General features: G+C 36.5%; 1 protein-coding gene across 1 annotated transcript in view; it reads right to left on the bottom strand.

Annotated features, from left to right (window-relative positions):
• Positions 1–1,758: 1,758 nt before the first annotated feature.
• LPCAT1 (lysophosphatidylcholine acyltransferase 1) overlaps positions 1,759–26,675 on the bottom strand; it is a 59,329-nt gene continuing 34,412 nt past the window's right edge. The window contains exons 10-15 of the mRNA XM_031589121.2: positions 24,957–25,082; positions 17,756–17,909; positions 16,460–16,558; positions 13,795–13,933; positions 10,533–10,744; positions 1,759–2,001 (exon numbers count right to left, since the gene is read on the bottom strand). Coding sequence (XP_031444981.2) covers positions 10,560–10,744; positions 13,795–13,933; positions 16,460–16,558; positions 17,756–17,909; positions 24,957–25,082 — 703 coding nt within the window. The 3' untranslated portion in view covers positions 1,759–2,001; positions 10,533–10,559. The remainder of the gene's footprint in view (positions 2,002–10,532; positions 10,745–13,794; positions 13,934–16,459; positions 16,559–17,755; positions 17,910–24,956; positions 25,083–26,675) is intronic.

Here is a 26,675-nt window from a genome sequence, read left to right on the forward strand (position 1 = left end):
CGGTCGCGCCCCGTCGCCTAGCAACTGAATTGGGGTGGGGCTGGAAGCATTGTGATTATAGGGGCCGTGAGGGGCGGTCTCAAGCAGGGTGCAAGGGGTGGGGGAAGAGGCCGCCGTGGAACTGTGCGCTCACCTGGGGAGATGTGGGGTGACCGCAGGGCACGTTGGGAGTTAACAACACAAAATAACACAAAAGAACCCTGGCACAACTTGAGGCCATTCCGTCTAGGCCTATCGCTGGTTACATGGGAGAGAGTAACAGTAGGTGGGAAAGAAGAGAGCTCACAGCTCATGTTCCTGCAACAGCACTTTGCAGTGCCTGAAAAACAGCTGGAAGGGCTAGCTGCAGCCACCAGGCCCAGGCAGCTCATCCCTGAACCAAGAGGTCGAGCAGCAGGACAGCCTCTTCTCCCAGGCAACAAACAGGACCCGGGGAAATGGCCGCAAGTTGTACCTGAGGAGGTTTAGGTTAGACATAAGGAAGAACTTTTTCTCTCAGAGAGTGGTCAGGCACTGGAATGGCTGCCCAGGGAGGTGATGGAGTCGCCATCCCTGGCAGTGCTCTAGAGTCGTCTGGATGAGGAGCTGCGAGACATGGCTTAGTAGCTTGTGGTAGCAGTGATAATGGAAGGACAGTTGGGCTAGATGATATTTTAAGAAGAATGACAATCCCTTCCATTCTGTAATTAATATTTCCCATTCCTGTAGCATGCTCTGGAACTAATTTTAAAAATTATTATATAATCTACTTACAGATGATTAGAATCAATACATCATTTGCATTTTAGAGCAGAAGATAAAGGAAAATATACTAAGTTTAGGAATGGCTCAGGTGATGAAGATTCTCTTTAAGTACACGTGCACCATTGCTGCATGACTGGCAGGACTTCACTGGAAGAAAAAAAATAAATTAGATTTTCCATACAAAGTTAAAATATTTGATCCTTTTTCTTAGCTAGGCATTGGCTGTCATCCACAGACGTTCACTCTTTCACACAAACCACTGCATTACTAAGCTGACTCAAAACAGTCATCACTCAAAACCTACATACACACCATAAATTTAAATTAGTGACTAATTTTCAGAAGAACTATCAACAAGTCTCCACCTGAAATCTTCACCTTGTGAAGAATGTGTCATTACCGTTAAACTTCACCACTGTTTCACTCATTCTTAAAAGTGTTCATATTAATTTGCCTTCTATCTGCTGGACCTCTCTGTAACTTTTTCCTTCTGCTAGGCATTTCTCACGTAATAAATGAAGTGTCACATCACGTCTTGACTGTTTCCTGGGTAATTCAAATTAACTACTTCTAACTAAGATACACTTGTTCTCCAGGCCTACAGAGCCCCTTTTTTTCATCTTTCTTATTTAAGGACATATGATAGAATTGGATTCAATGTACCTGTCATCCATGGGGTGGGGTTAAAGGGGAAAACAACCAACCAAAGACACACACAAAAAAACCCACCAGTGAAACCAAGTAACACACATCCAAATCTACAGAATGACCAACCAATCCACCCACCACACCAAAAAAAACCTTAAGCCCCTGTATTTCGAACTCCCAGGTGTCAGTTAAACACCAGTCTCCTGCACACACGCACATCCACATCAATCATTGCATACATCAATAATATGCATCTGAACATGTATGAACTTGGTTTTATTCACACTCATGACTGTGTCCTTTATTATAAACCTCGCTGGATATCACAAACATGCATAAGAAAAATAACACAAAGAAAACAGAACATTTTCTCCTTCATTTTTAATTTGGCTTCATGATGAAAATTCCATTTACAAGCCAGTAATAAGGAAAAGGTCCAGTCGGGGCAGAACGAGCCATGATTGTACACTGCACATCAACACTTGGAGTGTATCATTTGGTTCCCTTCCAGTAAATCACGACTTACAGCATAGGTGAAGCTTCTACGTCATTGCTGTTTCGCTCAGTTAGTTCATCACACACCATAGTCCGTTTCAACCTACCAGACAACTAGCAAGAAAAAAAGAACGCTCAAGTTGAGGTATTTCCTTTAAGAATTTACTGATAGCGGTATTTCAGAGGTAATGTTAAACCATATAGTTTTAAACATTGAAAAATGTACAAAACCAAGTTCATTTTTAGAAAATATCATCCCTAATCTTCCATGCATATTAATAAAAAATATAAAAATCAAATTTGTTGCACTGAAGCTATACTTCACATCCTGCAAAAAGTATCTGCATTTCTGAACTCACAAACCATGGTCGTGTTTAGTACACTACTTGCTTTTGCTTCTCAGCTACAAAGTATAGTCAGTTCAGTGCAAAGACAGTCTATATACACAAACCTTCAGAGCCATAGGAGGGAAATATACAGCACAAAAATGCAATCAGGTTATTATTGTTATTGAGTAGCACTTTATATCATTACAGATTTACACTGCATATCCAAGGCCTATAAGAAAAAGCTTGCAGCCAATATGCACATTGAAACAGAGCAAGTCTGCCTGAGCAGCCTTGAAGTCAGCAGAAGTTGTACCACTGATGGAACAAGCACCTTCTACCTTGCAAGCAAGTTCCTACAAAACAAGACTTCCAGTTCTATCAGCACAGGTTTTCAACTAAAGGCGGTTTTCAACTAAAGGCATCTTCTTCATGGCAGTGTCTAACTTGAATTCAGTAACAGTAAAAGAAAATGGGATCATTTAAAAACTTTTTTTTTTTTTTTTTACTTTTGCATTTAAATCCTCACATGTGTTCAGAAACATAGCAATACTTTAAAAATGTCCTCAATGCAAGTCTAACAAGAATTCAAGAGATGAAGAACTTTATTTTCTCAGCTTGTTGCTACTGAATTTTATTCTTCCAAACAACGACAAAAAAAAAAGATGAACTTGTACCTACAATCAAATTAGAAACCTGCGTTGGGATAGATGTTGGGAATTACAAAAGGGCTTAGAAAGTGGTCCCACTGAACAGATGCCAAATATTTTCAATATAATGCCGGGACATTGAAGTTATATAGCACAGAATGAAAGTTAGCAGATGTTTAGTCTTGGTCCTCCTCCAGGATACAAAAATCTATCACTTCTACAGAGATTTACTTCAGACCTCTATTTCTAACATTAGTGGTTTACGCAGAGCTCTTAATACCCGTAGAGCAATTACAGAAAACAATATAAACAAATCACTAACACAAACTATATAGACAAGTAGCTGCAATTGATTTGCTTTTTGTCTAAGTATATACAACTGCTAAGGAGAGATGTTTATTTTAAGGGATCATAATCCACCTTCTTAAAAACACAATTTCACTTTTAGATGTTTGCTTAAAAAACTGGTTTTGTTGTCTGGGAAGTACAATAGTGGTTAAACTAAATTTTCTTTCAGAAATATAAGAAATATTTAGCTTAAACTTTACTATAAAAAAAATAGGACAAAAATATATATTTAGGGCATACGAGAATTTACAAGTTTATTTATTTAGCATTTCAACTACAAAATTGTCTTCATGCTGGGTAGCAAATAAAAGACATAAATAAAAGACATGTATTTGGATTTTCCCCATATGCATTCATAGAAAAAAACTATTTCATTTTCAGTACCATGGTAGGATGAAAAGTGTCTGAGTTTCAGTTTTCTTCAGTATCCATGAGGAGAACTGGTTTACTGATGTATCAATACATACTGCATTCTGAACTTGGAATTAAACAGGCACACACTAAGAACGACAATGTCAGAAGTCAATCCAGATGAAGATGTCACCGTATTTTATTTCTGAATCTAATTTCTTAATGTTCATAGAAACACTTAAGCATCTCAAACACAAACTTGCTTTCACCTGGACACACCTGCAGTGGTTTAAGTGTGAGAAAAGAAAAGGCAGACACAAGCTAAAGCAGTATAAGGGGCCTTGGCCTTAGTTTTGGGTAGTGTTACAAGAATACATCTTCAGTGTTCACCTGCACCTTACTGGCCAGTAAAAGCAGTTTGTGAATGTCTTTTAAGATTAAGAGCAGTGAGGTCTCCCTCAGACTGCAGCCAACCTACAAAGAACGAGACAGCACAATTGACAGCTAGAGATACAGAGACATAAATTCACCAGTCCAAGAGATAGAAAATATCCTTCTTTACCGTGGGAAAGGCCAACTGTACAGTGAGAGCTTTCCTGCTATGCCAGACTTAATGACTTTACTACTTTCTGCTTCAGGAGCAGAAATTCAGCCTGATTTTCCTAGAATGTATTGTTTGGCTCTGGAATGGCTCTCTCAAGTAACACCTACTTATAATATCAAAACAGAATATTACAGAAGTCATTATGACTTCTCCTGCTTCTTTTTTAGTTGAAATGAAAAAACTGGAGCTTAACGCTACATCCACAGAATACTGTACAACACCCTTCTCAAGATCTCCAAGCTAACCTCAAGTGAGCCAGGCTGTTCATACAGCCTCATGCAAACATCTGCTCAGAATCAAGAAGCATAACAAATATATTGTTTAAAAAGACCTAAAGAAGCACTTACCCTCTCCGAATTAATAGAACCACCACCCTCCCTACCCCCAAATTAATTGAAAGGAATAACTTTCATGCAACCTGTCCTGAAGTGATTCTGCTGTTGTATCTCCACTGTTAGAGACCTCTTCACCAGTTACAGCAGTTAGCTTGCACAGGAAAACTATACTATACCACTTTGCAAAAGAACACAGAATGAGCAGCCTTGTCATTATGTAAATAGCAAAATTATTTTGCCTAAAGAGCCTGCAAAGTAATCTAGACAGTCAGTTGTTGCAAAAGGTCTCACTGTTTTTCACATGAATGGTGAACCCTCCATTGAAAAAAGTCTTTTAAGCCTGCTTTCTCAATATCACTTTTATTTAGTCCCATTGCACGTAATGAAAGACATCATAACATCTGAGGGAAAAATAAGTGATTTTCTACAAAACAACACACTCCTCCACTTATAAAACATAATAATATCTTGAAACAAACCTGAGCGGTTTCCTAGAGAAAGGAGCTGTCTTAACTTGACCAATATGAGACGAAATACTTACAGATGCAAATCCAGGCATGCTCTCTTTGCTGCTGTATTCTCTGCAGTTATACCTCAGCATTAAATCATTTATGCCCATTTGGATCAGAGTGTTAGTGACTAACTTGTATACCCAGTTCACTGCCTTAGATATAGCACAGAATGACTGATCTTGTTCCTTTGAGGAAGTGCTGAGGATTTTACCTCTAAAGATGTCTTTTGAGGTTCCCATCACAGAATACTGTTTTCTGGTCTTCATAAAAAAAAAAAAAAAAAAGAGGGAGAACCGCTTAAACATTGCTGGCTCTGCTGCTAGTGACTCGGACATTACTTAGAAGAGGCTGCAGTACCTTCAGGATATCATGCTTTGACTGAAGAATGGCTGATTTAATTGCCAGCTGTATGAACATGTCCTGAAAAGCAAAATTACCCAAATGCCTATTTCAGTCTTCTGCTCATCTATGAGCCAGATCTTGAGGCTTCACTTGACTGCCTGAACAAAGGCACAGATTATTAATTCTTATGTTCGTTTTCAAACCATTGGACCTACTCTTCCTATTTTTATTTTATGAAAGAGAACTAGCAATATTACCTGAAGTTCAGATACCTGGAAATTAAAAAGTTATCTGCAGGGCTTTGGTCACAGAGAACTTCTGTGTTCCACTGAGTCTAGGAGCCAAAGTTAAATTTTACTAACGTGAACATAGCCAACATATTTATAACATCTGGCCTTAATTACAGAAAACTCCTGAAAGTGCTGCTAGAAAAAAGACATTTCAGATCAAGCAGAATGCAGTAGTTAAATGTAAAGGAAAATTAATCTGACTTGATCGGGTTTTTGTTTGTTTGTTTTTAAATTCAAAATACATTTCCTTCCTAGTTCAGGAGCCAAATCATGCAAAGCTGTGCTTGCATAGTCTCTGACATCCTAAGATGTATAGCAGATGCTACTCAGGTAGGTCTCCAGCTTTTATCCTTTAAGTCCTTTCTCTATTTTTATTTTTCAATCAAAATACTGGTTTTGGAGGATCAGTGAGCAGAATTATTAACATGAAAAGCCATACTTACCACATGATAAAATAATATAGGAAATTTTGTTTAGTGACAAAACACAGCCTGATAGAGGAATGCAGAAATTAAGTAAAAATACCTTCAGAAAATTTATCAAATTATGTAAGTGTTAAAGTGCAATAATCCCCTTTCCAGAAAAAAAAAAAAGAATAAAAACATTTTCCAAGCATCCCAACATCTTAACTAGCTAACAGCTATGCAGTTTGCTTGAAAATATTAATAAACAGCTATGTACAAAACAACTATTTACTTCCTGTGGCTTTCTCTCTAAAGAGATTGCATCACTTCCTTAATGCACACATCTCCTTTTCAAGTAAGCTTCATGACCTTCAAATCAGGATTAGCAAACACACAGAGGTCTGGTTACTTTTTTATCATAGTAAGAGGATTCTGGCTACATTGAAACATACATTGAAATACATAGTGTAAAACAATGGATGCAAAATTAGGTCTACAACTAATTTCTCCTTTAGGATCATGATTTGCCTATAAAGCCTTTTAACTGTATCTACTTACTGCACCGCACTCATGAAAAATCTGTAATAGAACTCTACATTTCTGTGGTAAGAGACAGGGGCTTTGTACCTCCTAAACTTTTGTTTCTATTTATAATTGTGTTTTTTTTCTTTTTAAATTATAATTGAAACAACAAATGAAGCAACAAAAAGACACCACACTTCTTAGATATCTTGGATTGCATTTTTTTCTGCGCTAAATACATCGAAAGCACATAGTATATTTGCTCAACCATATCAGAATAACAAAGCCTTGACTGAGCATCTCTCATACCATGCACAGAAATTTAGTCTGATGCAAGAGCTCTGCTGGCAAGGGATGGCAGTGTTTCACAAAAGCAGCAAAATGCACATCAGACAAGTGCCATGTCTTCACACCTCTGCTTTTTTTTTGTGAAGGATCACTTATCAAATTGTTGTAAAATACACTGATGTATGTTTCCCTGAAAATTTAAGGTTTGTAAAATCTTTACACTTTAGAAAGCACTTACATGTTATTGTATGGTGAATGGGAAAGGAAGCTTTCACTTCTACCCTTGCAGTTCAGCAAGCTACTGAGTGTCATGACCCAGCTGGCTCCACAGTTGGGCACCTTTTCTGTAGAACTACTGAAGTTTAATTGGTGAATTTGATGGACAAATTGTAGTGAACAGTATTGCAGTAATGCACTGCAGGTCTCAACCCACAAAGTCTGAGTTTATCCTCTACACTAATGTGGATTTTCTGTCACTACAAGGCAGTCCATTATTATACCTTGAATACTCTAGACACTGAAATTCCCTGGATACTCATTTTTTTATTGACACTATCTGAAGTCTAAAGAAGTTTTCATGCAGACTGATCAGGACTTCATGTCTTATCTTATTTCTCTACCTAGATGAATCTCACAAAAGCAGTAACAAATGCAAGTCATTATAGAAGCTGGTTGCTTGCTCACCAAGATGCTGCTCACCAGGTTTTTTCAATAGAGCTCATTGAGGCATGCAGTTCCCAGCACATCTTCACCATCCAGTGCTGTATTTGTTGAAGGGCCATCTACCACAAGCTGCAGCACCCTTTAAACCTAAACGCTCTGCAACAGCTTAACTGCACTCATGCTGTTATTACATTCACCACAACTAGTAAATATCTCTCTCACCAGAGAGGAGAGACAAAATTAACTCTTTGCCTTTTTAGAACCCCAAGCACCATATATAGAAAGCAAACATGCTCATATTTACACAGCTTCAGTCAACTTGCTTTTTTTTTTCCCCACAGATGTAGAACAATTTTTTTTTTCCCCCCCTGGGGCTTTTCTCACTAAAGTTGTCCATGGGATGCTAAGCTTTTCTTCTTTTCAGAGAAGTGCATCACAGAACCGTCTCATCCCCTGCAGTTTGAAATCCTCCAGTTCCCAAGCTTACATAACAACGCAGAAGATAACTGTCTTAGAGACAGCCAGTTTGAGCCAAGCACTGTTTGCTTGTAGTCTTACAGAGGGGATGTGATATGCTCAGACTCTCCAGCTCATCTACCTTGCCTTAAATACTGACTAAAATACGCAACATATAATCACAGAAAATAGATCTCAGGAGATCTATCCCTACAACCTTGGGGTTATAATCAATAAAATCAACAGTGTCTTTGCTTTCTGTCCTGTTTTCAAAGCTTTAGTGAAGGAAGGCTCCTCATCCCACCTAGAATACCCACTCCACATCTTAACTAGAAGTGCTGTAAGACAGTTTTTCTAATGTTTATCCTGTCTTTTACATGAATACCTCCCATTTCTACCATGAACGTGGAATAAAGATTCTTATCTTCCTTTTTGCAGCTTTTTCCATATTTGAAGACTGGTTTCATATCTTCCTCCAGTCTCCCTCCCTGCATTAAATAAAGATGTTGAAAGAATCATTGAAAATTTTCTTTCCTTCAGTCTCCATCCAGCCACTCATCATTTTTCTCAAGTGCCCCAAAACAGACAGATGCTTTATGTAAGGCCTTACCAATTCTTGGTAACACAAATACCACCACCCTTCTTACACGCTTCAAGTCTTTATGCATCTCACTATGATGAACATCTTTTCTGCAACAACTGGTTAACTGTATTCAGTTAGCAATGCTCAATACCATCTCTGTCTCCAGGTCTTTTACACAGTTATCCACAACTCCCTCTGTGTACCTGACAACTCCCATTTAAGTGTAGTCTCTCATGTCTTAATTTCAAGTTGTGCCTACGACTTCCTACTACTGGTTTCAGTTTAATTCTTGCCTGCCAACCAGTGGCACCCCTGCCAGCCTGGCATGCATTATCTAGATAAATAAAAAAATTTAATTACTATCTTGAAATGAAAATGTACCTCTGCATACCCCCCCAAAAAGCATTATCTCTTACATCATGTTTTCCTATATGTATTCTATTAAAACCAGTTTCAGTTTGGAGACTTCTCACAGACAATTAAGGATTTCTAAGGACGCATTCCAATACACTAAAATGCACTTTAAAAAACAACAAAAACTCCTATTAAAAAAAAAAGAATAAGCATTAGTTATAAACAGAGTTCCTTCTGCTGAAATTCCACCCTTCAAATCTAGTTTTGCATTAACATGTGGAAGTCAACTCTCAGTGACAGTTTTCAAGTTATGAAATCCTCATATTCTAGTGCAGCCTGCAGAATTAGTCACATAAATGATTTGAAAATAGACAGTTTTTATCTGGAAGGAGAGCTGCCACCACAGTTCTTTTGTGACATAGTTCTCCTTCCTAGTCCTTGAGGCCTTTTTCTCATTTCCTCAGTAGAGCTACATGGTTTTACACTAATTTTAATTTCTGAGACCTTCACTGATAATTAAGGCATCTGGCTTTACAAAAGGAAATATAAGAAATGTTAGTACTAAATGTTTTTTTTTTCTTCCACCAATTCTAAACTTCTAATTCTAAATTTTAGACTTCATGTATATTATACACAGTATATCTAACGTTGCTGTAGATATTTAACTGGCATTCCTTGTTCCGTGCCTTGTTGCTAGCTTCTGGAGTAACTGCAACCTTTTCAAATTTGTGTTCATACAATTAAGTTTTTATAGTATGTTCCATGATAAGTCATCTTTACGAAAGATGTAGTATCTATGTATACAAGTATCTGTATGTATATAAGAAAAGAGACTTGCCACAAAAGAAATCCTGATTCCTGATAAATATGATTGTATAAACATCTGCCATGTAAATATTGGGTGGATATGAGTTGATTGTAAGAGAAAAGCACAGTTTTGTCATCTGTTTGCAAACAGCATGTGGCATGTCAGTTTGGGAAAAAAAAATCATGTTTAATTGCATCTGGAAGGAATCTTTCCTTTTCATTCTACCATGGAATAGACTGAAAGAAAAGAAATTTTGTCATTCAACGATAAAAAAACAGAAGTAATCCTCATCAAGTTTTTGCATGACTGTTTCTGAACTGTTCACTGGAACTAAAATAAAAGGGGCCAAAATGTGCTTGCCTTGCTCAATGGCATAATCCCACTGAAAACTAAACTGACTATGCAAATATGAAGAGCAAAATTTGGCCCCAAATAAACATCCCCATAACTAGGGAAAACACTAATCACCAAAGTGCACTTAACACCATAGTAACTACAGTTTCTTTATACATGCACAATTTGTGCAACACTTTGTACATGAAACTAGCCAGTGGAATATAAATAAGAGTGCTGCTTCCTTTTAAATATGAACATTAATAATGAAGCACATTCACATTTTTGCCTTTCAAAGTCCTTTTGGAAGAAAAAATAAAAATACCTTCCCCAAGTAACCTGAAACATATTGTTAAATATAGCACACATGAATCAAAGAACAGTATTAAGGTAGAAGAACTTCCACACACAAAATTGGTATTTGCTATATAATTGGAGTGACTTATGAAAATCCCAAGAAAAGATAATCCTCTCACCAGGAGAGGAAGATAACAGTTGTAGTGTTAGTTCCATTTCTTCTGCAGGGGCTTGTTTTTATCTTCAGCATTTTCAGGGCTGAAGTCAGTACAGATACCATTTGGAGCAGAAAGACATGAGGTCTCCAATCCACTCTCAGCTACCATCTGATCAGGATAGAGATAGTCTTCTGCAAAGTGTGGCTGCAATTCAGCAAATCTGTAGAAGTCATCTAAAAAAAAATGTTACACAGAATCAGTTTTCTGAAATAGAAGGACACTAAGTTTGAGTATGTACAGGGCAAAATCACATGATGACTTTGGAGAAAATAGCAGCAGTTAACATAACACTATTTCCATGGCTTGTTTGAGGTTCTCAGCAGTTTACCACATCCCCAGAACTAAGATGCCACAAAGGGTTATCTTAAAACATTTCAAAGCTGAACTTAGCTTGCATGGTGAAGGGAAAAAACAGGCTCAGATTTGCATTAGAATGTATGAGGACATGCCCTGACATAGCATCTCACTGTTCACTGGGGGAAGGGAGGAAGCCCTCCAGCTGAGGAACAAAGAACAGCATGCGCAGTCACTTCTTCAAATCTGGAAAGTCTCTTGCAAACATGCCCTTTAAAATGCTTTTCCTTGTTAATTCTCCTCAACCTAAATGCAGCTATAATTGCTGCCTCCCACTTCCAAGATCTTAGCATTCCAAAGCTCTTAATATTTTAGAGAATGATATCATGAGATGATGATTTATTTAGTTCTCAATTAAAATATCTATAATTCCATAATTTCAGTTCTCAATTAAAATATCTATAATTCCATAATTTCGGATTTTGTATATTTATAAAACAGTGAAAGAGCAAGACTCATTCCCTCTGGAAGTAGAGGTGACTCCTTACTGCCAAGAATTTTTGTATTAAAAATCCAGCATTGAAGCCTTGTCAGTGTGCCTTCATGACCGTTTGTTCAGACATCATTTAAACAAAAGATACCGTAGAGGAGCCAAGTCACAAGAAGCTATTTTATAATGTAAACTGACACTAGAGGAAGCCGGATATGAACACTGTCACTAAGTCACCCTGTCACCTACAGCATGTGGCAGACAGCCCACTCCAATTCACTGTTATTACTGGAAGAGCTCGTGACCATACAACACTGTGAGCTGCTTCCAGTGCAGTGCAGATGGCAACTGAAGTCACCGTTAGGAGGAGCAAAGCCCAGTTTCTCCTAGTGCTACAGGGCTGCTGTGGAAGAAAGAATCTGTCATAGCTTTCCCTCTCCACCATCCTTCTGAGTGGAGTAAACTATCTATACTTCCACATTAAGTTCACACTGCATGAACTTCAAATCAAAAGGTTTTTCTCCTGCCTTTACAATACAACCCCACTACTTAACATTCCTGATGCAAGCTGCATGTTCATAGAATTCCTTTAGTTCCACTCCCTTCACCAACTCCTCACACTCTTGCAGAGAATACAAACATTTTCTTTCTCATAAATTGCCTGGACAGTGCCTTCAGAAGGAGTATAACTTCCAAGTTTTCTCCCTCTTCTTTGCTTTTCATGTGCAACAGATCACATGTAAAGATGAGCATTCTCAGGCAAGGCAAGATATCAAATATTTATAGAAAAGAACTTTCAAGACAGAAATACAATACCAGAAGTTTACCTTCATCTTTCAATTCTTTGTCACAATAGGATGTTTATTCTTACTAATAAGCTTTTGGATAAATTAGAAACTCTGCGCAACGTTTCCCAGCATTTTTCTCAGAAAAAGACCCAAGCAAAATTTTGAATGATATACACACCATCCTACTCTGTGTAGCCTCACAGTTGCATTCAAGAGTAGTCCACTATGAGGCTACACAGAGTAGGATGGTGTGTATATCACTTGATATCTTGAATGCAAGAAAAAAAAAAAGCACCAACTCTCACTAAATGCTCCAGTGGTCACTGTTGTGGCTCAGTTGTCTAGATTTTCTTGTGATAAACATACTGTGATCTCTTAGGGGCACTGCAGATTTAAGAGCAACTGGGTACTGTCAAAGAATGACATTAAATATGAATTCCTTGATAACTCACACAGACTGGTTTAAGTATACTTGTTTCAAAGTTATCTTTTCCTCAGATAATTAGACGTGACAAAATTAGAGTTCTGCTGAGATAAGATGCTTAGATTCTCTGCTGTTATTTTTGGTGATAGTGGGGGGGAAAAAGTTGAGTCACCATTTCAGTCAGCTGGGAGACAACAATGAGCAACAGGCAGCAAAAGGGCAACAGAATAGGATATATGTGGAAATGCTGGGGAGATGACAGATGAGAAGTACAGAGAGAAAAGGGGTAGTACAGTGGGAATCAAGGAGGCAAGAGAAGACAAAAAAGGGGAGATAAAGCAATGATAGTCATTTCAGTGAGTCTAAATAGTGCTGTAGTTGAAGTACTGCATACATCTCATATATCAAACATAGGAAATACTAATGTAGAAACTGATTTACTAATATTGATGTTTTAATTAACATTTTTACAAAACAAATCCACATGAATCATCTTGATGGAAAACCATTAGAACAGGGCCATATCATAAGCACTTCTATTTGAGATATGTACTACACCTGCTATCAACAACTTATACTTGAATGATGCAACTAAATTTAGAACTTTACTGTGTAAGAGATGAAGAATCTGAAGTAATATACAAGTACTTTGAGACTCTCAGCATAATCTGTTCACCTAGATCTCTCAATTTGGAGAAAAAAAGCAACTTTTTTGCCTCCATATCACCTGCATTACAGATTATATATTCAGCAGCCTGGTCAATATTTCCTCACTTCCTCTGCATGCATGACTGATTTTAAACAGGCTGAAAAATGACTGAAGAAGAAAATCTTATGTTTTCCTATACTGGGAGGACAGAAATAATGAGGAACATTTAAAAGACAACACAACAGGAAAGAGCTAAGATTATTTTCTTAAACCTTCATATTCACATGCATTGAAGTCACAGAAGATGATAAAAGAGCTAATATAGGCATTACCTGACAATGTAGAACAAAAATAAACTCTGAAAAAGTAAACATAACACTTGATAAAAAGGTGAAACTCAAATTTCTTTATTTTATTTTTTTTAAATCTAAGTTTACTTTGTCTGGAATGCTTTTAGGATTATAAAACCGAGTCCACTAAAAAGACAAAGTCAAATTAAAATGTAACTGGTTTGTATATCAACACAAATTCAGGCAACTTTAATATTGTTGCAGTTCAGATCCACTTTACATACTTACCATATGTAATCTTTCCTTTTTCTTCTTCATCTACAGCCCTAAAAAGATGTGTAACATTAATCTGTGAGACACCCATTGCAGTCTTCAGAATATGAGCTAAATCATCTTCTGTTATAGTACAATTTTCTGACTGGTATAGCTGTAAAACAAAACAGCAAGTTAAGTCATTCCAAAGCTGAATACAGCCTCCTATGAACACTGTAGTTCACCCATGTACATTTTCAAAGTACAGTTTATTATGTCCAGGAAAATAATATGTTTACATGACTGAACAATGGAATTTCAGTGATATTTTAGAGATAAGACAGTTAAACACTAAAATGTTTTGCAGATACACAACTATGATAAGGATCAGTTAATTGAGTTGGAATTCCAGACTCCAAGCCAGTCTGCGGAAGTAGAAGATACACTTAGCTGGCCTAAGAATCAATTATTTCCCACTTGCTCAAATATAAAACTAAAGAATCCCTTTATTAATGTTCAAATAATTAGATATTCACCTTTGCTACAGATTGCTACATCTAAATGGAGCTGTATTAATCAGAACAATGCCATTCCAGTGATGAACCTATACTTTTTTGAAAATACTTCCCAATTATTTAGAGAAGAATAATGTTTCTTTTCAAGTCCTGAAGCAGTTTGCTCACAGATAAAAACTTTACTACAGACAAACGGTAATTAAAAATTAACATTCCTATCCTCATTCTATCTTTTACATGTACAGTGCTCTACCCAGAAAAAAAATAACCTGAGTATTTCATAGCATCTGGACCAAACTTCATTACATTTTTAGAAATATCTCATTTTGCTTGTTCAGTACAAACAAAAGCTTAAGACATCGTCTAATTTTGAAGCATGACATGGCTGCAAATACTGAGCTGTGTTTAAAAAAAAGAATGCTTTAGAAACTTTTAGTTTCTTTACAGCCATTAGGAACGTGGAATCTTCATCAAGACAGCACACCACAATGAATAAAAAACATTGAAGTTATGTGGAAAACAACATCCATACTCAAGTCAAGACTCTTGCCTTTTCCTCCCTACCATCCGATTTGCATGCTGTTTCACAAGTAGTAAGGACAAGACAAAAGTTGTTTAATTGCTGTATTTTCCTAGATCAATTAATCAGAAGGTAATATTTGATAAAGCCCATAAGTGCCACGTTGGCAAGATTTACACCACTCTTTCACTTTCTTAACAATCAGAAACGGAGGATGCCCAGCATTTACAGTGGATCGATGCTCTTGGAATTGGCTGCTATAATCCCTAATTCTGCTTTTAATGGTCTTCCACTTTAGATCTCTGGTGACTCAGTAACCCCTATTTTTCAGCTTCTTCCGTCATACACTAAACAGTCCCACTCTGAATATTTGCTCAGCTACGTAAAATGCTTCACTTTATTCCTAGAAATAAATGACAACCAATCATGACTGAAATAATGCCCAAATGCCACATTCAAGTTTACACAAGTAAACACAGAGTATTCAAGCTTGTTCATTTTAGTAAGAGGACACAGATCACCAAACATCAAGTGATGTCGCTACATAAATAAAATACAATAAGCAAAGGCAGAGATCTCCTTTTGCCTCACAAGCATTAAGTTAGCCCCTCTGACAGCTGTTTTGTAGGAAATAAATATTGTTGCAACTTCATCCTTTGTCGTATTTGTTCAACACTGGCAAAAGGGTGATAGACAGACACTAAGCATTCATAGGAGCCTCTCATTTCTTTAGCAAAACACAGTTAAGTATAGAAAAAAATTGCTGAAGAACCTGAGAATAGTTACACTCAGAAAATAAGACTCCTGTGTAATACTGATACAATTTTAAGCTCTGAAGTCCAAGCATTCACCAGTGATCAAGAGTTAACTTTTTTCTTGTTTTGGTAGCACTGAAGACACAAGTCCCCATAAGTGCAAGGCGCTCAGAAAAGGTAACCTAAATGCAGCAAAGCTTGAAATAGCAATATTAAAGAAATCAGTTAAAAAGATTTCAGTTAAGAAATTTCAGTGTCAGACAAACCCACTGGGATGGCAAACATTAAGCACTGCTTCTGTTAGTTTCCCTAAAAGCTTGCATTAACCATCACAGCTGATGCTAAAACAAACCACTGAGGCTAGAACAAGATCAGGAAGACTTCTGGGAAGTCTAAAAGATAGGCAAATAATTCAGGACATGAAGAACTGAAGGATTGAAAAAGAAACATTGCAAAGATTAAGAGGAAAAAATGAATGTTACAATAAGCTAAAGAGGGGGGGAGCTCTCTGTATTAACACATAGAACTGCAAGTTTTGATTTTTTTTCTTAATTTGACAAAAAAGATTTGATTGAAAGATTTTACAAACAGTAAGCATACCTCATTAACCATCAGTTTAGAGTAGTCAATACAAAAGACTTTGGCCCTAGACTCAGTGTATTGAAAGACTTTACGAGCTCCACGTTACAACGCCACTCTACAAACTCCCATCATTTAACTAACAAAATTGCAGTTAACTCCCTCTGAATATATTCTCCTTATCTTCCTTTCTGTTAATGCTAATTACATTTTAAATCAAGTATTTAAAAGGCATTTGGAAAAAAGTTTCTGTTAAAAATTTAATGGAAGTAATAATCATTTCTAAAAATAAATTTTAAGTAAACTATATATAGGAAGAAAATACCACTTACCTGAAATGCCAGTTGGATTGTTTCCAGAGTTTTGGATGGCTTACAGACAACTGACAGAGCAATGACAAATTCTCGAACGTCAATTATGCCATCTTCATTCTGTGAAAGAAATCCTCTAGATATGACAACTTGTCTCAGAACTTCCAAAAATATCAGCTAACAACAAGTAATATGCAGAATATTCAGCAAGATACAGTGTTATATGTAATTCATTGCAAAAACTGGGGTTGTATGAGCTTCAAAGGTGCTTTTCAAAGTTCCACTTGGAAGTTCTATTCAAATATTCATGAAAGACAGGGCCACTATTGTTAGGCTTTACTTGCATATCTAACATTTTTACATTTACTTATTTGGGTTAAAACTAAAATTAGAGAACCAAAGGTCAAACTAGTCTGATTTAAGTCCTGAATACATTATATCTGCTCTTTGGTCTAGAATACCACTGTAGACACATCCATCTATCTCCTGGTGCAAACAGCATCTCATGATTTAATAGATAACGATCACTTTTCTCAATCCCAACTAATTGCCAGAGGAAAAAAAAAAACTGGCTCATTCATCTGTTTCTCAGTCCTTCAGGCTTTCAGGAATCTTGGGAAAAAAGTGTGATTTTTTTTTTTTTAATACAACCAATATCCATCGCATACAGTTGCAACAAGTAGTAGTAATGGTTTGGCATGAACCTTTTTTTTTTTTTTTTTTTTAAGATCTAGAAACAAAATCAGTTTTGTCCAACTGATACTCTTTTTACTTTCTACTTGAATGACAACTTCGTTTATTTGATGATGGATGTTACTATCTTGCTGAAAGGGAAATGCAGTAGGCAAATACTGCAGTGAAATGTCTATAGCTTATAGCTCTCTACAGCTATCTGAAAGGAGACTGTGGTGAGGTGAGGGTCAGCTTCTCATCCCATATCTCTAGCGATAGGACTAGAGGGAATGGCTTCAAGTTGCACCAGGAAAGGTTCAGGTTGGATATTAGGAAAATTTTCTTCTCTGAAAGAGTAGTCAGATGCTGGAATGGGCTACCCATGGAGGTGGTTGACTCATCATGCCTGGAGATGTTCAAGAAACATTTAGATGTTGTATTAAGGGATGTGGTTTAGTGGGGAAATATTGGCAGTAAATGTACAGCTGGACTAGATTATCCTAAACGTCTTTTCCAACTTTGGTGATGCTATGACTGTAAAGTGCTTAGCACTGCCCTGAATTAGACTTCAGTGAATTCAACAAGAAAATCATGCTAGAACAGAGTTTATCATAAGTAACACAATTTTAAAATATTGTTTCTTACCTCATCAAAAAGGGCAAACATACTTTCTAATGTGTGCGAAACTGGAAATTCCAAATACTCTGAAAATTCTTTAAGATCAGCCTTCTCTTTTTTCATTTTCATAGCACGCGTAGCATATTTATCAAGATCATCCTCAAGTGTTTCTGGTTTCAGCCTAGAAAGCACATTATTTTTGTACATTTTAAAAGTAAACCTAACTTCAGAATACAGATATCAATATACTGAATGAAGCAATGATAATGGTATAAAGCACTACAAAATCCTGAAGCAGGATTCCAAGCAGCTTTATTCTGTAATAATGGATTCCTAATGTCTTGAAGCTGCCATTAGTTCTTGAACTATGTTAGAAATTACTGGAACATTTTAGGAATTCTGATTATAAACTTGTGTCCTCTTCCTTGATTATAAGCCGTATGTCCAAGCAGCCCAACGTGTGCAAGCAAAATAAAAGTCTAGAACTAGCTAGTATCAAATACTAAGCATGGAGAAGTAGGTAGGATTTAGGTCACCTGAGCATGGCCGCATTGACAGTAACATAAACCAATTACGATTCCAAATTTACTAATGTCACTGAACAGGAAAGACTTGGTGCATCTTGTCTAAAAGGAATCTGGGATTACATAATAGTGATTATACCGTTAATCCTGTTTGTCAGTCCTCATTCAGTCTGCAGTTCAACACCATTATGAGGCTACCCAACAAACAAGGCTATAGTAGTTAGTACTGCTACAGAAGTTACCTCATTCCTTCCGATTTCAAAACCAGATTTTGACCAATGACAGAACATGTTTCTACTAAGGCAGATACCTACTGCATGGATTTGTTGGCTTGTTTTCTGATTTAGCAAAACAAACAAACAACAACAAACTTCTTGGTTTTGCTTTGTTAAAAATAAATTTTACTATGAATATAATAAATATTAGAGGTGCTGCATATATGTGGAGAAAATAAATTCCCTGCCTAATAAAACATCAACCAAATTGTTACCAGTGAGTGTACTTGAACTGTTTTAGGGTAACACAGGCACTCAAAGTTCTCAATCTGAAGACAAAAAAGCCAGTAATAATACTTTTCTGCAGTGCACTGTTCTGCTGCTTGCTCCTGCAGACATATGGAGACAATTATTTATGCAAGATCATGGTTGTCTCCATACTGCAGCTGGACCTTCTCAGCAGCCTCCTCTCAGTGATGAGACTTGGATCAAATATTTAACCAGTACCAAAATACCTAAGCTTTGAAAAATAGCTAATGGCACTCTGAGTAGGAAGAATCTGATATACGAGCTCCACACCTTGAAGGCTTACTGAAATGACTGAACAACTCTTCCCAAAGCCTATACTTTTAACTAAAACCAAAACTACTGTACTGTGTTATCTGCCATTACCTAGCCTAACTTGCAAAAACTGTAGTAACAACTCCAAGCACTGTATTTCTGAATTATAAGACTTAGCTATGTATCAATTCTTTCAAAGCCTGTAGCCCCTACAAAACATTCACATGCTCCCTCCACACTTGAAGGAAAGCACCTCTCATAAGTTTTGCTCCTAGGCATTATAAAAAAGCAAACATTCGTTTTCCATTATCTAAAAAAGGAGCAGGTACAAATATCAAAGGAATCCACGAAGGGCTAGAGATACATACGGGTCTCAGCTTCTAACATGCAGCATTACATGTAAAACTAGTCCATAGATAATACATCCTCACTGTAGTAGCCAAAATGGATTTTAACTGCAGAACAAGGCCAGCTGGCATCTGAATACTCCCTTGAGATAATCCATCTCTGACACAGAATATGCAATCTAACATCTGTCTCTAAACCAGAGAGATTTGATTTGGAATAAAGTCACACAAAATTCACCTTCTGGAAATGAAAAAACACTTGTTTGGTGACTAGTGTTAGAGACTCCTTGGGATCTCCTGTTCACCAGTCAACCTTTCAGTGGCCTGAAAAGCTAAAGTTAGAAAATTAAAATCTTATACCGAAAATAGTTGTGATTTGCTACTAATCTATTAGATGTTTTCTGGTTTGAGATTATAAATACAAAAAGCTTGTGAGCCAATCTCAAAAACAGTATGTGGATCAGAGAGGCAAAACTTTTGCTTCAGCTTGAGTATGAATACATTGTATTTTCTGGAATCCAAGATAGGTCCCTCTATCCCTTTCATAATCAGAAGGTAACTGGCGTATTGGACATCCATGACAAATAATGCTGAATTCTTTGATAGCCAAGTGTTCCAAATCCAACAACAGACTGTAGTTTCAAACTGAAATTGTTTTGGATGTCTAAATTCCTTTAAAATTTTTACTTTTTATAGAAACATAGAATATCTTGAGTTAGAAGGAACCCCATACAGATCACTGAGTCAAACTCCTGGCCCTACACTGGACCACCCAAATATGAAACCATACTTCTCATACTTCTGAGCCCATTGTCTAGATGTCTCTTGAACTCCAGCACCTTGGGGTTGTGACCACTGCCTGGAGAGCCTGTTCCAGTGCCCAACCACCCTCTCAGTAAAGAGCCTTTTACCCTAGTGGAAGCTATAAAACCTAGAATGTCAACAGTGAATGTCTCTGCTCATGAAACCATGTATTTGCAGGACCTAGGCTTTATGGGACATAACATTATTTGCTAGTGTGGTATTTTGCTTCACCAACCTCTAAAGATGGAAAGAACTGCTTCAGGATGAACAGCTCTGAAAATTTAATTCTCCACAGTAGAGCTGACAGGGAAAACCAGATCCCTGAAGGTAGGATACTTTCAGCACAATTACCACTGTTCTTACTGAGTGAAATGTCTCATCTCTTTAAAGTCAGTTTTAGTTGCATTTGATCATCTGAAAACAGACTCTTTCCTCACATGCTGGAAACCTGCCAAAAAGCTTCTAAGTGTCTCATAGAGCTGGAAGCCTCATAAGAACAGCTGGATATTGTAGCTAACTACTGTAAACTGCAAGTTCAGAGAAATATGCCCTAAGCGAAATAAGCAGCACATTCAGTTTTCTGTCTGCTGATGAACTTCCAGGCAATGTCTTCTTGTTATAAGTGAAAGAATACTCAACAGCTGCAAAACTGACCTGAATTGATCTCATGAGGCAGGGTGTACTGTAGTTGGTATTCACTACATTAAGCCTAATCTCTGATCACCTCCTGTAACGGACAGCTCTGTTTTTACCATGAATACAGATGAAGAACATCCTTCAGAGATTTTTTCTTACTAAATATGACCACTGTAGCAACCCTGTGGCATGACAGTGTTAGCTGTAAGGTGTTACTACTTCTTGAATTACAAAGCACTACCTACAGTCTGGACCACAGTTTCACGTACACATGGACCAGCAGAAGTTTGCATCATCAGACTGTTGAATGAGAGTAGATGGGTACCATATCTAACAGATAATTATAATCTCTCATTGCAGCTCTTACAAGGCTACATGAGCACTGTCTATTTAGGATCCTTGTGACTGACTGGACAGTATAATATTGAGGTTCAAAATGGAACTACTGTTTAATTCATTTCGTTCTTACTGAAATACTGTGGCTTTGAAGACACAGCAGAACTGATTCAGGTTCTAAAATAAGGTTAACTATCACAAAACTTACTTGGGCCTAGGAGTATGTAAGGAGGTAAACTTCAGACTTGCTAATGTTGTAGAACATTCTTCTGGGGTAGGCAATTGTTAGATGCAACAGGCATGTCTAGTGCTTATTACAAGGATCTAAGACAGCAACAATGATCAGCCCCAGAAAAGCAGAGCAGACTGTTAAGGAACCAAAAAAATATTAAGAAAATAAATAAATTACTATCCATTGTTAAAGGTAAAACTTCCTAGACTACAATAGAATAATCCCACCAAGAAAGCTCAGAAATCGGAAGGGAATTTTTTGCAATCTGACATGAAAAAGAAGATCTGGTGCAAACTATACCTTTTAAAATAAATGTCAATCAGCCATTCTGTCTTCAGTGAAAACCACCAAGAACCTCTGTGTCTGTATACTAAATATATACACCAAGTCAACAATCTGCCCAAAGGGCCTTGTGCTATACATATACCAGCAACATAAGATACACATTCACCATATTTTGATACCATATTTTGTTTTTGTTTGATATACTTATTTCTTTTTGATGTATGAAGTACAAGTCAACTGTCAACTGGAAAGAAAATGTGTTGAGATGTACAAGTATTAGAGCTGCTTAGTATGCAAAAAAAAAGTAGATGAAAATCTTTGTTTCTAAAGAATCTTTGCCAAAATGCAGCAAGTGGATAAGAAAAATCAGGGAGTAGAAAACATGGACTAAACCAGAAAGATGCAAGACACCTCCAACCTTGCAACACATTCTAATTCACAGCTGGGATTGTAAGTGAAAGATTGGTGAAAACAAAACCCAACAACCAAAAAGCAATTATGAATAATGTAATAGAGTAACAAATTTTAAAAATTGAAGAGCAGCTGAGATAAAAGAGAGAAGAGGTATTAGAAGAAATCAGTGCAAAAAAATTGTTACTCGACAGATAGTGTCATAAAACACATACCCAGATTAAGGATAATTTATCTCTGTATAGTTTTTTGAAGATGCAAACAGCCTGAACCACTAGAATCAGTTGAACAAAGCGTCAGATTACATCAAGACCTGACTTCGTAAGCTTAACAACAAACAGAACAGTGATAACAAGAAATTTCTACTTTGTATTGCAATGTGTACTACATCCGACTGCTTTGAAGATAGGATAAATCTTTCTGATATTTTAAGAAAATAAGATAATTACAGCAGAAAAAATTAGAAACTTATCTGACCCAAAATGGAAAATTCACTAAGGAGCTACTGATGGCCAACAAATCAAGGTTCTATTCGAAATCAGAACAACTAAAGCTAGAATGTCCTTCTAGTTCATGGGCAAAGTGAACGTAGAAATTAGAATAAGCAGAAATTTGAGACATTATGAAGAACTTAAGGATCTCCTTGCTGGCGACTGCATTAAAACAGCTCAAAACAAATTATCTTGTTAAAAAAATGGATATAAGAATTATAATTAATACACTAGCATCTTTTGCAGAAGAAAATGTACAAAGAGGTCTGCAAGGCACAGAAGTCAAACAAACTTCCATGTCTAGAACACGTTAACAGATCCAGTCAAAATATAAGCAGGAAATCATTGTTAAAAATAGGGCAATTAATTATGAATCATCAAATGAAATTAAATGAAATCATCAAATGATGTTGAGCATTTACAAGGTCTGAAACCTACAGTAAAAAAATCTTAGGAATCTGTTCACTGGTCAAACATCAGTCAGTCATCAGGCTCAACAGAAGCATAATTGAAGAGAACTGAGCCTAGAACTTGAGAAGACAACACTGATTAATTGATCTCCTCGATAAAACAGTCATTTTAGCACAGAGTTCAAAATGAAGCTGCTGAGTTTCAGCCAGCTGTGACTTGGCAACTGTACAGCTGTGTTAAAATTGCTCAAGCTCTTCATTAAATGAAGCATCGGGCTTCATTGCTCTGGCTACATGTCTTCTGGACTGCAATTGGATCCCTACCTAGAGCACAGGCTGAGCAAATCTTACCAAACATGTAAATGATAATGAATCCTATAGGTATATCATATGAACAAACAGTTCTCCAGTGCAGCAAACTCAGATGTAACATGATTTCAAAGTAATAAAAACAAAAGTCTGAGTTCACCTTTAAAGTCTTCCATTTAAAACTAAGTGTTACCTAGATGTTCTTGTTCAAAAGAAAGTAATGAGACTGGATGCAAAATCCATTCGATAAAATTTACAGTTGGAGTTATTAAGGGATGTGACTAGATGATCTTAATGCCTTGCTGGCTTCAAAGCCTTTGAATAAGCAGCAAATGAGTGCATTTTCATCAATCATGCATTAGAATTGAAATCATATTACAAGCTTCATCCAGCTTCATCCATGGTAATAGCTTTATTTACTGGCACACACCCAAATCAAGACAGAATAATAGCTCACCAATGCATAATTCATAATTGCTCAAGTCTGTCAGAGAACTTTTAGATTGTGAGGAACTTCTCTCTCAAATGTACATAATCATTTTAGAGGCCAAATAAATACTCTAAAAAGTTTAATTTGAGGAAACTGTTTTAAACTGAGCAGACAGAAGTTGGACAATGTTACAAGAAGATTAAAGTGAATCCTGGGATTATCAACTGCATCATAAGTGAGGAGATTTGTTTCTTTTTTTTTTTTTTTAACTGAAAATTCAAAGTTTTTGGACTGAAGCAAGAATCTTTCTGGTTCTATTTAGAAATATCTACTGTCCTACTGGAATTCTTTTCAGATGGAGGTCCCCTAAAATGAAGAAATGTGTCTGTAATCTGTATGCATAATGTATGTTGTCCTGCATTCCTTTGTCTACAATAGATCTTTGCCTCTTTTTTTTTTTTTAATCCTGTTTATGAACAAGCTAGAAGATGAAGGAAAAACAGTGAAATGAAATAAAATATGAAATGGAAACATAACTATGCTCTGTATTTTAACTTACAGAGACAAAAAAGGAAAAAGATGTTCACATGTTACAATTGTTAATAGGCTGAAAATGCAAATTTGGATTCTGGGTGCTTAATAGGAGGAGAGGGGAAACAAAGGAGAAAAACTGGAAAAACAGCAGCAAGTTCTAATATTTGGTTTATGTGATTTTTCTTTTCCCCACTGTTTGCTGAAGCTCTTCAGAAAGGTAAAGAGAGAACTGATGTCATAAGAGAAGAGATGAGCCAAACTGCTTAAAATAAGGTATTTCATTGTAAAGTACATTTAGCGGTCACCCACTCAATAGACCAATGCTTTCTTGTGCTTCTTGGGAAAGAGTAAGAGTAAATCTTCTGCCCTCTCTATTACAACATTAACCCCAGTCACAAGATTGTATTATGGCAGCACCATTCTTGTTTATAGATGTCATGGGAAAGGGCAATTGACTCTTAGTTGTATCAGATATTACATGCCCCACAGTATTTCTGATCCTCTCTGGGATGTCTTGAGACATTTACTTCTAATACAGTATTGGTTTAATCTTTACATTAGTTTCCCTGACTGTAATATGACAGCATTCCATATGTCGCCATAAATGCAGTGTACTAGAAGAGAACATACTGTTATATGAGGAAAATCATAAAAAAACATGTAACAAAAATGCATCTTATATACAAATATTGTATATGCTCACCCAAGGCTTCTCACAAGCTTTGCAAATTCTAGAAGACACGTGTCTGAAGGCAGACGAAGTTGTCCTTCAGCCAAAGCTAGCTGACAGTCTTCAAATGTATAGTCTGTCACTGGAACTCCCAAAGCTCTTAAATTAAACCAAAGAAACACAGTAAGCAAGTTAGCCTGTGAAAACTGAGCAGAATATTATTTTGTTTTGTATGGCAAGAAGTTCTGCAACAATTCTCCTCTTTATTCTGAAGAAATAAGGGAAATACCACACGAGAAAAGCTTCTATACAAAGAATGAAATATTGTACTCTACACATTTCTTGACTATTTTCATCCTTTTCAACTTCAGTTTTTTTCTACTTCATTACTAACCACTTATTCATTTGTGAAGTTAATATACATTAATGGCAAGACTGTTACAAAAGTCCCAACCATGCCACAGTCATTTTGTCTGTCATGAAAATCCTGCGTTTCATTCTGCACTTTATTATAGCAATTTGATCTGTAGTAGTAGTTGCTTCTTATGCAACAGCCAATTACTTTCTGTTAAACAGACACTTCTTCAAAATCTCATACAAGCTCTTTGAATGCCAATGTAATTATTATACAAGGTAGATCTTTTATCCACTGATTAACTCTCAAAATTTGGGCATTCTAATACAGTAGCAAGACATACACTTAATGTGTCTGATAATTGTTACTGATAATATGTTACTGATAATTGTTTCTCTTTTTACTGAAAGAAAAAATCAAATATTCAGCAAGAGAACCTCACTGATATTCAAACTCAGAAGTAGTATGTTAAAAAATAGGTTTTTTTAATCAGTAACTTATGAATAAACTGAAGATATACACTGTAGTGATTTTGGAACAGACATTCCCTTGCAAGAAAAATCAGTAGGAAGGGAACAAAAGGAAAAAGCCAACTAAACTGAGGAGACAGAGGTATATGGGAAAGGCACGTTAACAAATACTGCAGACTGTTAAAAGCTAGAATGCTTCAAGTGGATGATCCTAAATAATTAAATTTTGTTCATTCACATTTTTCATTTATTTGTTCTTGTTTCATCATTCTATTGCTTCTTTGATCAGTGTGCTAGTGATATGTGCAAACTGGTCATTCCGCTACGGCAATTTACTAAGAGATTTTTATGATACTGTATTTCATGCCATGCATAACGCTATAGTCAGCATACAAATGAATGTTATGTAAAATCCAGAATAACTCCCTCATACTGTGGGAGTCAATTTCCAAATTGAATTAGAGATCAAATACTGCAGGTCTTGTCAATAGCTACTATTATACAGTATTCAATATAGCATGGTATTAGACAACATGAAGTCACTGATATTATCCAACATGAAAAAGTTTATATGGAAAAAAAACTGGAATAATGAAAGAAGGAGAACTTATTTTGCTGGCTTAGATCACTTGCTATTCCCTTAGATAATGCCGTATGTGTACTAGGACACCTTTTTTCAAAGACTCCTCTGTCAACTGTCAGGTAGAAAGCTGAACTCCTTGGGTGAAAAGGATAAAGTAAAACCCACAAGCAGTAATGCCCATAGATGCTTACAGAAAGGTAACAATAAAGTCTTGTCCAGCTAGGCACGTTATACCAAATTTCATCAAATCTTAAGGCATCAATGGGTACAGCATGCTGCAGGGATATAGGAACTTACAGGCAATCAGTAAAATTATAGGGCAAATGCACAGAAAAGGGGAAGCT

Source organism: Phasianus colchicus, chromosome 3 (genome assembly GCF_987193195.1).
Source record: "Phasianus colchicus chromosome 3, bPhaCol1.hap1.1, whole genome shotgun sequence".
Classification (NCBI taxonomy): Eukaryota; Metazoa; Chordata; class Aves; order Galliformes; family Phasianidae; genus Phasianus; species Phasianus colchicus.